This window comes from Schistocerca cancellata, chromosome 2 (genome assembly GCF_023864275.1).
Source record: "Schistocerca cancellata isolate TAMUIC-IGC-003103 chromosome 2, iqSchCanc2.1, whole genome shotgun sequence".
Taxonomy (NCBI): domain Eukaryota; kingdom Metazoa; phylum Arthropoda; class Insecta; order Orthoptera; family Acrididae; genus Schistocerca; species Schistocerca cancellata.
The window spans coordinates 864,710,944-864,723,358 of record NC_064627.1 but is presented as its reverse complement, the minus strand read 5'-3'; the positions used below and the strand labels follow the sequence as shown (position 1 = coordinate 864,723,358).

The 12,415-nt window shown below is 36.6% G+C and overlaps 1 protein-coding gene across 5 annotated transcripts in view; it reads right to left on the bottom strand.

Moving 5' to 3' along the window:
* LOC126162809 (ubiquitin carboxyl-terminal hydrolase 45) overlaps positions 1-12,415 on the bottom strand; it is a 161,540-nt gene that overhangs the window by 34,591 nt on the left and 114,534 nt on the right. For all 5 annotated transcript variants that reach the window (XM_049919550.1, XM_049919549.1, XM_049919552.1 and 2 more), the window contains exon 14: positions 6,268-6,375. In XM_049919550.1, the coding sequence (XP_049775507.1) occupies positions 6,268-6,375 (108 nt within the window). The remainder of the gene's footprint in view (positions 1-6,267; positions 6,376-12,415) is intronic.

Sequence of the window (12,415 nt, the reverse complement as noted above, 5' to 3'; positions counted from 1 at the left end):
TTCAAAGCAAACTGTAAAAATTTGAAAACTGGCTGCAGTTTTTAACAAAAAATGGTATGCTGACAGTTTTTCCCTGAATATCCTTTCAGACATGTAGTTTTTGAAAACATGTTAGAATTGTCCAATTAAATTTTTGTAAATTAATTTTATTGTTAAATTAGAAAAAAAATATTTTGTACAACTGCCCCTCTGGAAAACACTGAAAAAAATTAGAAAGTGATCTACAAATAATAAAGTTTCATCACACAAAAAAATCAGTTTTGAGAAATGAATGGCACTGGGGAAAAAATTTATCCTGGAGAGAAATACAATTACTAGCCAAGAGACATTAACAACTTAAGTACACATAACAAAATCCAAATTGAACAAAAAGTTTAATTTACGAAACAAAATTACACATTATAAAATACAGGGCAACTTGCACATTACATGACATATGAACACTTTCTTACATCTGCAATAACCAAATTAACTCAATGTAAAAATACATAGCATTTTGTTTATAATACTTAAGCATTTTGTCAAAAGTCAATATTATCAACACTGAAAACCACTTTCTCCCACCAACTTTGAGGACTCTCTGCTCAGAGAATAAGTACGGCCTGTTGCTGTGGTTATATCAACTTCACACAGAATATGAGAGAAAGAAACATCGCAAACATCATTATCAGGCCAACAGAAGGACGGGGATGGTCCATGAGGATGCATGAACCTTACTGTAACATCTCCTCCTTCACAATTCACCTTCTCAACAATTCCCAAATACCAAGAAGAGTCATATGTACATGGAACATAGCAGTTAGGCTGCACAGTGCATTCTGGCATTAGTGTCGAAAGTGCATCTGAGAAATCATGCACAATACTAAAATCCATATCACAGCTCAGCCTTTTTGCTCCAATCTTGGTTGGTGATATTGGTACAATGTGATGCATAGAACTTGTTCCAGGAATTGTTTTTGCACTTGTGAAGCGCTCAGAAAGATAATGTCTGACTTGTACAGTTTCATCTTTTGAAACAAAGATAACTGAAATGCTTTGCAGGTTCTCGCGTCCAAATTCAAATACTGTGAAGCTGTAAGTATTTGGTCTTTATAAACTCTTTGCAAACTTGTTTTTGTGATAAGTCTTTGCAAACTTGTTTTTGTGATAAGTCTTAACAGTGCCACCAATACCATCATAGGGAGATTTGCCATGACTGGGAGCAAAAAAGGACCAGCTGCATTTTACATTGAAGTCACGTTCATGGTAGCAGATATTTCTGAAATTCTTACAATTTTTATATTGTGCAGCACCACCATCAGTGAAATAGTCAACATATGCAAGATTAATTTCTGGGAATTCACACTTTAAAAAAATTCAGTACAGTCTTGTAATGTCTGGTACACCAAGGCAACATCATATTCGAGATCATCAGAAACAATACAAATACTTTTTGCATGCAACTGTTTGTCCTTTTTGTAACATACATGGACAGTGCGAAGAGCGCAGCTGCCATTGTTCCAATGGTACCCCTGTACTTCATCTTTAACAACAAAACTGAGATTTTCGCTGAACTCCACTAAAATTGACACTGATCAATCATCAAGTGTTTCCTTCTTCATTTTCAGATAATCAGATTGTGATTGAGAAATAAAAGAACATGGAGCAATTCTTTTCAATTTTCTTAATGTATCACAGAATTCTGATAGAGAAGTGATTTGAACACTTACAGTTATTCGATCAGTTGATACCCATTGATTGTACTGAACCATCTTCTGTTTCATTTTCTAAGTGAGTTTTAAGCAATGAACTGGCAGGGAAATTTTTTACACAGACGAATCATACAGGCTCAGTTATTTACATCACATATTATTTTAATTAGATCTTGGCATGTTTCTTTAATAGAAATAGAATTTAGAAGCAATTTAACGTTTTGGTGGTAAATGCACATATACATGGTATGTGTTCCTGATGATCCTGCAAGTATACACTGTTTTGGTCGAAGAGAAGCAAATTTTGAGAATCCTACTTTGTCTTTAGGATACTTTTAACACAGTTCAGTTAAATTACTTAAAACAAGATGCTTTTGTTCATATGTATTTTTGCTGGTGCTCACTTTGTCTTTTTCCCAGGCATTATTCTTGTGTTTTCATCATCCTAATTAAAACTCTTTCTTTTTTGCACTGTATCACGTGGCAATGTCTTTCCTCGTTTATGCTCAGCCATCGATAAAATGCCCTACTCCATTAAAAGAGCTCTTTCTTGTCGTACCAAATATTCAGAAACCCGAAATCTGGAACTGACTTTCTGTCGAGACCAAGTTGACGGCACAAGAGTCAGTAACTGAATTTTTTTCACACTTATTTGCATATTCAATTTTCTATTTGATTTTGTCCATGAGTTGATCATGATGTTTTGCCTTTTCTTCCAGTTCTGTTAAATCACTGTCAGGGATAGTGCTTGCATCAGCAGCCAGCTCAACTTGATATGTATGTGAAATTTTAGTTTTCGGAGTGTTAAGCAGCAAATTATTACGGGATAACATTTATTCCAGTAAGATACACAGACGTGGAACTGGTGGTTGAAAGGAGGCTGCAGAATTGTGTCTTAGTGATGACTCATAGCATAGCTGTCACTACGAGCCAGCATGAGAACGGGCTGCCATGTCATCTAGTACGAACGTATATTCATACCCCCTATGAATCTAAATAAACTATAGATATGAATATAATAGAGGGAAACATTCCACATGGGAAAAATATATCTAAAAACAAAGATGATGTGACTTACCAAACGAAAGCGCTGGCAGGCTGATAGATACACAAACATACACACAAAATTCAAGCTTTCGCAACCAACGGTTGCTTCATCAGGAAAGAGGGAAGGAGAGGGAAAGACGAAAGGATGTGGGTTTTAAGGGAGGGGGTAAGGAGCCATTCCAATCCCGGGAGTGGAAAGACTTACCTTAAGGGGAAAAAGGACAGGTATACACGCGCGCGCGCACCCACACCCACCCACCCACCCACACACACACACACACACACACACACACACACACACACATCCATCAGCACATACACAGACACAAGCAGACATTTGTAAAGGCTAAGAGTTTGGGCAGAGATGTCAGTCGAGGCGGAAGTATAGAGGCACCGTTGGTTGCGAAAGCTTGAATTTTGTGAGTATGTTTGTGTATATATCAACCTGCCAGCACTTTTGTTTGGTAAGTCACATCATCTTTGTTTTTAGATATAAATAAACTACAGTAAATATTATCCAATTAGTTTCAAATTTGGTATACTACTTTCTGTTATTCAGTAGAAGATCTCGTCAAAATTTCAGCTTTTTATCTGTTATAGTTTTGGAGATTGAAAAAAATTACTTAAAAGTCATAAAACAGACATTCACTCAGTTAACAAAACTTTGATAGGAGTAATAACAGTTGGTCTTTTGTTATCATTTGAACCCATTACCAGAATTTTCAGTATATAAAATAATTTAATGGGATTTTTTTTTTTTCAAAAACTTTAATTACCTTGCATTTCGTAGTATAAAATTCATGAAAAAATAATATTTGGTTATTATATTGTCGTGTGAATAAATGGGAATGAATGAGAGTGTGTATGTGGGACGTACGTTAAAATTCGATATTTTCTGTAAAACTTGTTGAAACTGGACAGTGAGAAAGATGTATTATACCCACGTTGTTTATGATGTATGTCGAGGTGGGCGTGCTTTTGTAAAAGAGCAGCCAGAATATCAGTTGGAAGTGTAATTGGTTTCTAAATTAATTTCAAGATTATTTTTCATTTCAGTCATTTTTATTAAACAATACATAACTATTTGCATTTGGAATAACGTCAATGACTTTCTGTTTAGTGATTGCCGCTGTTTAGTTTTGCGCAAGAATGATCTAGAAGGATCATTCTGATTGGTCAGTCAGACTTATCAGCCAGTCAGAATTAAGATGTTCCCATGCACCGAAAGTTAGATAGGCAGGGAGTGGGGTAGCATCGATATAGTCGCTCACTAGCTATGGGACGTATAAGGTCATGTTAGATGTCACAGTGTGCATTATGTGTAAAATGAAGGAATACCGAGTTTCTCGCGTTTAGTATGAGTCATGACTAAAGCTGTTGCAGTTACGCACATTCTGACGAAAGCAGGACTTTTTGGATTGATTTGTTGGAAAGTTATGAGCGTGTGAGATTTCGGCATTTAGTGAAAAATCAGTGTAGCATATTCTGTGTTCATTATGGAATACTTGGCGAGCACTTCTATTATAGAAGACAACTGATAAGACCGAATGTGAAAATCACTTATAGTAGTGGATCAGTGATCGCTGGTTTGCGTATTCCATCAGGTCGGACTGGAAATGGATTTCTGGCTGCTTCTGCATGTGAATTTTGTTGTTTTGACTGTGAACTGAGAATGATAGAGTAGTATCTCACTAAATGTGGACTTGATAGCCATTCCCAATTTTTGCCTAAGCAATAAAAGGCGTTGTCTTGGAATTTTCATACACTTATTAAAGTCAAAAATACACCATATTACCGCCCAAAATATTGATAAATATGGCCTTGAAGAACTGTTTCTCACTACTAGAGTTACACGGCCTCAGCAGGGTAGGTATTAGGTGGCATTTTTCTTCAATGTTCCTTTTTCGCTGCCTGGTAAGTACCTATGATTGCAGAGTGAAGGGACGTTGAACGGCAGCCGTACTGAGGTACATGGACATTTAATACGACCAGTACGAGGTACGAACCGCCCCCGCCCTGCTGCAGGAGCCCCAGCTGCCGATTCCAATTTTCATTTGGCTGCTGTGTACTGACTATGCTAAGCAACTGAATGCAGGAGATACTCCTAAGCTAGTTAAGCTAGTATTGAGCACAGATTTTTCAGGAGTCTGCACCTTCACATTACTGTCAATTATATAGCCTGGCGATGAATCATCACTTGCTCGTTTTTCATAGATAAGTTTGATATGGAGTGGGCACATTTTCTCCCCAGGAATAATGCTAAAGCCTCTCATTTTGAAGGCTTTTGCCTTTTCTAAACTAATTTCACACGTTTATGGCACTTGAAGGGTTCACGGCAAATTGTCTTATGTAGAGATAATCTGCGAAGGTACCTGCCTTTGTGTTTAACACACACACACACACACACACACACACACACACACACACACACACACACAACACTTAAATCACAGTATGAAAGACTGTTGCTTCGCCATAATAAAAGTTCTTGTTCTTCACTGGTCGGTTCATTCACACAAGTCACCGCATTATGACATATACATTGCAGATACTGTCCAAGAAACACTGCCTACTTGTACTTTCCACACTACTTTAGCCATAAAACCAATAACTGTCATAAATAATTCAAAAGGTGCTTGGTGTAACCTAAAAAGTAATTAAATAATGAAAAATCTTTCTATCCCATTGTTTCATTACAAAAGTATTTTACATTATTATTGTAACATTAGGGGAATTACTTTTGTTTTGGAGTGAATATTTAAAAACTGCAACAACTGAATTTTCAACCAATAATTGAATCTGGGTACAACCCAGTACAAGAGCTCAGAAGTGCATGCTCAGTGAACACGGCTTAAAACAAAGGAACTGGATGATGCAATACATGTAGTGTTCCCAGATATGATTTGTTCCTAGGGAAATCCAGTGCAGCTAACTTCAGCAATTTAGTGGTGACATGGTAGTCATGAAATATCAACTTCAATATTTCTTTTACAATAACATTGTTTTTCACACTTCCCATTATGTCTATATCCTGAATTTTTCAAAGTTATCTATGAGGGGGCAATACCTTAAAATTATAATGTCCATGCACAGATTTTGTTTAAAAGAAATAATTTACAATTTTTTCTGGGTTGTGGATGATGGATATTCACTACAAGAAGCAGGACTATAAAAATATAAACCTTCCTCTTTAAAAAAAAAAAAAAAAAAAAAAAAAAAAAAAGCAGCAGCAGCTTCCGCTGCAAAAACTGTAGGAACTATTGCATTTTTAAATTATAAAGGAGCTCATCTATGAAAGCCTGAATCTACACAACTTATTATCAAAAATGAAAAAGTCATTCACCTGCTGCATTTACATTTTGGAAATGTGAATATATCTACGTAAACTTCCACTATCCAAAATTTCATGGATTTGCGTGACAATGGGCGTCATTTCCTAACATTTCTGGATGATTTGACATGGAATGACCCTATTTGCTTCTTTAAAACACAATACTGAAGTCAAATACCTCTGATAAATCATATTTACCTTGACAAATGCAACATAATGCCCTCCATGAAGTGTTCCGCTGTGTTCCACTACGCCATACAGAGAATACATTATTTGATTTTGATCTGTCCTCACAGTTGGAGACTCCTGAAAAAAGAATGGAAGGGCTCTTAGCAACTGCAACACATATCAGTAAATATTTTCTAAATCTGGGTATCAGAAATAAAGGTGTGAGTCTTTAAGAAATAATCATTTCAAACGTTCTAAGGCTGTGTGTTTCATACACTGTCTCCCATTTAGTTACTACAAATGATAGGTAAGTACTACCATAACAAGCATACAAAATATGCATACTGGTTTGAGTGCCCTAATCTGTACGTGCTCCTTAAAGCAGCTCTCACATGATAAGTCATACACAACATTTTGTTAATTGCAGTTTATTTTAAATCACTATGGTTACAACTATGAGCAGAACAAACCAAAATGTTGAAAACGTATTGACAAGGATATGAGAATGCCTGAAATATATTGTGACTGATAGAGCCAGTGTGTTATATTTCATTATAGGCTATGATTGACAGAAATTAAGGTGCCAACAGGTATGTCTCCAGGAAGCATCACAGAACTGCTAATAATCTCTATGCACCGGGTGGTTATAATTAGAGAGCAGCTACTTACAAAGGTGCAGTGTGCACCATAATTTTATATTGCAGCAAAACTGGAGAGAGATTCTAATGTGTTAATGCAGAACTGATTAATGCGGGGGAGTGGGGGATTGAAATAACCGAGACAGTTTTTTCTGAAGAGTCCCAAAAAATTCTAGAGCACCACTAAGAGACATATATTTTACACAAATGTCGACTGCAGATGAAATATCATGTATTCTGGATGTTTGTCTTAAGGCCTACGTGAACTTTCATGGTAGTGTGAAACATAACATGTTTCAGGCAACCTAACAAAACTTCTCATCACTTTTTTCCCGAAGTACAAAACTGTGACTGCACTGTATATGCACAAAGGGTTTGTCAACTATTTTTCAGTTTTTGGACTATTTTAGAACCTACAGTTACAAACTTCTCTATTGTGAACACTGTGATGCATTTAGTTTTGCATTAAGTCTATCAGTTCAGGAGATATCACAATTCAATGATTTCGTATGTTCATCGCAATGCCAAAGTTTAAAAATACAAATTAAGAGCCAATCACCTAGCAATTTTACAGCCCCAATTCTTGCGTATTCCGAGAAAGCAATTAGTTAACCACAAAATTCTAAATTTCAAATGTTTTTAGTTGTATTAGATACAATTTTGGGGCAGCACACATTCTTCTATCATAACATATTTCTGAAATCTATTTCGAAAATTCTGTAAATCAAAGTTTTCTGAAAATAACTGTTTTTTTGGATTTAGCATACTTTCTATTTCACATACGATAAAAGATTTTAACTATCATTTAACAATTTATAGATGGTTTCCATACTGAAATTCAGTGAAGCATGAATGTGGATGAACATATGACATCAAAAAGGGATGTCTTGTCTTACAGCAAAATACAAGAATACAAATCATTTTTTACTTGGAATTATTACTTCCAAAGTCTGATATGGCTGATTTAATATTATTTACTTTTTCGTATCATCATTCAAATTACAATTTACCTATAATTAATGAAAAACATGACATTATTAATTACTGCCTAAGGCTGCTGCTATAAGTAGCAGCCTGGCAGTGTTCTTAGCTGAGTATAAACACTGTGACAGAGTATTAGTATTAAAGCATTACAAAGGCAATAGTAGGTGAGCTTTTATTATCAGATGTGTATATTTCAAGTCACTGTCAGGATGCAGTTTCTGGTGTCATCACAGTGTGTATTTGGAGCAAATTAACTGCCCAAAAGCAGTAATTTCATGTCAGTGTTTTCAATTAACACCAAAAAGGTAACCAATTCCATATCTCAAGTGTTGTTATTTTGGAAGTTCAAAGTGTTAGTGGACTATGATGTGGAGTACAGTACAGAATGGAATTGCTTCATGTGCTGCAATTAATCGACATTTTATGTGCAACTGGGACTCGAGGCCCTTGGTTAAGTGAAACAGATTACCGTATTTACTCGAATCTAAGACACACTCGAATCTAAGCTGCACCTGAAAAATGAGACTCGAAATAAAGGGGAAAAAAATTCCCGAATCTAAGCCGCACCTGAAATTTGAAACTCGAAATTCAAGGGAGAGAAAAGTTTTAAGCCGCACCTCCAAATTGAAACAAAGTTGGTCCATTCTAATATGAGACACAATTTAGGTCAAATGAAAGACGATACAGCTACAGTAGTTTGGTTCGAGTCGTAAGCTTAGCAGTTAAGCTTTACCAGGTAGCCATTGCTATGCGTCAGGCGCTCCGTCTGTATTTATACGGGTACCCTTCCTTTTTCATGTGCTTCGTCTGGTTTGAATCGATTGCTTATTTTGCTTTCATCTGATAAGTGCCGTTTTCTTTGTTATAGGTGTTTACGTCACTCTAAGCTGAAAATGCATTACTGTACTGTGTCATGCATTGTTTGTCGCATCCTGATAGTGTGTGTTTACGGCCTGTTGCCGCTCGCAGCATGGCTTGCTTTTGTGCGCGCTACCACCGCTTAAAAAAAAAAAAAAAAAAGAAGAGGAATCATCTCATTAGCGAAACAATGGCAAGAGACTGCTATTTGTTGTTACTTACACTGCTGCTTTCTCTGATAATGATCAACAAGAACCAAATAATAGACTGTGTACGATAGAACATGTTCTGAACGAGAGTTACGCGAAAATTTTTCTCTGTTTGAAAATCTTTGTGGCCGCTTCTTTAGTACATCAAATTCTGCACAGAAATTAGTCATCTTAGATTTAAAAATCTAGTCAGTTGCCGTGCTTCATTTCTGACTGTATCACTATTAGGCATAACAATATTACAAATATAAACATGACACGGTACGTATATTCTTCTGCGTTTGCTGTTGTCTCACTCTAGTTTCTTAGTTTATTAGGCAGACAAGATTAAATGAGATAGCAGCAAACACGAAAGAATACATGGCAAAATGTTTATATTCGTATTATTCTTATGGTGAAGAGAACACTGCATGTGATTCACATTTCATCAGGTTCCTATTAGCAACCATCACTTCTCACATGTAGGAAAAAATTCAGAACGTAGAGTTGGTCATATTGACAAACATCCCTAACAGTCTTGCCAGTCGGATTTTCATAGTACATTGAAATTCTGCTACATTCAAAGATGAACAATACGGAATTTGTATTTATTTCGTTGGATAATGTATGAAAATGCAGTGGTTGAAACTCGGGGCGGAGAAAAAAAAGCTCGTCTTCCACCTTTTTTTTTAAATTTATTTACTGACACAGAGGTTTTGGTGCCAGTATTTATCTCTGTGCCTTAAAAGCATGCCTGTGTAGCGCTACATATATTCGACGGCAGAAGTTAGTTGTGGCGGCACCTACCAACATTTTTCAGAACTTCCGCTTGTTTTGCACTCGATTCTAAGCCGCAGGCGGTTTTTTGGATTACAAAAACCGGAAAAAAAGTGCAGCTTAGATTCGAGTAAATACGGTATGAGAGGTGACTCAAACGTGAATGTTTGGTGTACACTTTAAAATGAAAAAAGTGGCAGTTAGTTATCTGTCTGCTGCAGTAAGATCAAATCTGCAGTAACTTCAGTAAGTTTGTATTATTTGTTGTTTCTCAAATGCTCAAATAGCACCAGATCTTATTTTCCAAAGAGACTGTGCATCAACTTATGGGGTGTGGTGATCTGTGACTAACTAGACATGATTCTGGATCACTTATCCATGATGGCCTGTCAGCTTTTTCTCTACATTTGCCTAAAATATTCCCTTTAGAGTAATTTAAGTTGGTTCCATAACGCTCAAAATTCTGACATTAAGTGCACCTTTGACATGCTTATGTTAAATAGTAGGAAGCTTGTCATCAGAAAGTAATTTTTGGACTCCTTACATAGGCCACATAAAGAAAATCTTACCGTATTGTTTCCCTGCAATTCCTGTATTTTTTCTACTACTGTCAAAATATGTATCTCTTAAAATTAAACAAGATAAAATTCTGAGTACTGGAAATAGAGAAATCTTTTTCTCTAGTCACTTAATTATCACTTCCCAAGCACCCACAGTTGCTGCCTCCATCGTCTAGTGGTCAGTATTGATGGCTATTGACATAATGGACCTGGTTTTAACTGTCAGTGGTGGTAAGTTCTGAAATGGTGTACACTCAGCCTCATGAGGCCAAATAAGAAGCTGCTGAAATAAATAAGCAGCAAAATTGACATGTAGGACACTGAAGTGGTGACAACCAAATGGCTTACATCAAGAGCCCAGTCACATAAGATTGACTTATTTTATCACCCACAGTTGTCTTCCATTGCCCTTCTAACCTTCACAAAATCCTACTCTAACATTAGGGCACTGCTAGACCATTATTCTTAACCCAATTCTCCTATGGCTACAATTGTTCCCACTGTAAAACCAGCCCCATCCCTTCACCAAATAACACTTGTTCCAACACCACTGCTTGAAAACCTGACAACACCAAAGGCAGAGCAACATATGAAACACTACTACAGCTCTGGTCAGGCCTACTGGCCTCATCTCACAAAGCTAGCTCTCTCTCTCTCTCTCTCTCTCTCTCTCTCTCTCTCCCCCCCCCCCCCCTTTCCAAAAAAATGGCAACACTGAGCAACAATTGTTGCCTAGTTCTAGCCTAAGCACTAAGCAGAGTGTCAGTAACAAGATGGTGTGTACATTTTTTTGATAAACTACCACAAAGCAAAAGCATATTTTATGGTATTATTCATGCAGTTTATTTACTGAGCGAGAGTGTTTGTGAAAGCTGAAAATTGAAGACTGGGTTTACAAACAGCTCCAACAAACAAGACGCACTTGGACATCAGGAAGAATGTGACTGAGAAAGGCAACTGAACATCTTGTAGACAATGGTGCTGCAGTGTTAGCATCAATATATACTACCTTTAGGGAAGACTTGCAGAATGTAGGGAAAATCAAAAGTGATGATATATATATATATATATATATATATGTGTGTGTGTGTGTGTGTGTGTGTGTGTGTGTGTGTGTGTGTGTGTGTGTGTGTGTGGTGATATGCTACTGAAAAACAACCATTGTAAGAAAAAAAACCTTGCTAATGTGAAGGTTACTTGCGCAGCAGCTTGTGGCATTGGTTTAAGAACTATCCTGCATGTATGTTGTAAGGGAAAGTCCCCAATGTCTGATTTTCCCATGAAAAATATTAAACAACACAGCTCTTTAATCAAACTAAATGACTTAAGATAAAGACGAAGCGAGGCGGAATGTCTATAATTTTACAACAGTGGAAATACCCAACATCAGGAAAACTGATAAGTTAATTGAAAAATAAAATTTACTGGATCTGCTCGACACATATTAAACAATATAGGATTGAAATACAAAAGTCAGACTGAAGGCAGACAATTTCTACTTGAATATAACAACATACTGGCCTCCCAGAATTCAACGATGTATTCACTATGGATTTCAGGTGATGTACCTATATTCAATTTGTACAAACTTGGGTTATTCAAAACCATTCTTTATAGTATATGTGGTACAATTTGAGTCAATGTGGGGGGCCTTAAGGTATATGTTGGGAAAGAGGCCATGCTGACTGGTGCACATATGGGGTCAGCAAAGATTGGTTTCTTGAAGAAAGTGAATTAGTTTACAGATGTAGCAAAACACACAAATCAGAAGATCATCATTCAGAAATGAACACAGCTAAGTTTAAAAACTGGTCTGGGATCAGTGTTTTTAATTAACTGGAGGAAGGTTTCATCACTGTCATGGACAATGCCAAGTATCATTCAACAGGCATGAACTGAGTGCCAACAATGAAAACACAGAAGGGTGACGTAGCAACTTGGCTGACTGGAAAAATACTGTCTTCTCATCTACAGAAATGAAAGCTGATATGTTGGATAAAGTTCATTTAAACAAAGAACAACCTCTTTCTGAGCTAAATGTATTTGCAAATGAAAGGGGGCACTAAGTAGTATGCTTACAGCCTTATCATTGCCAGTACAGCCTGATCTGAACTCATTTGGGCCCAAGTAATGAAAGAAGTAGCTGCATAAAACAACACATTTAAAATCACAG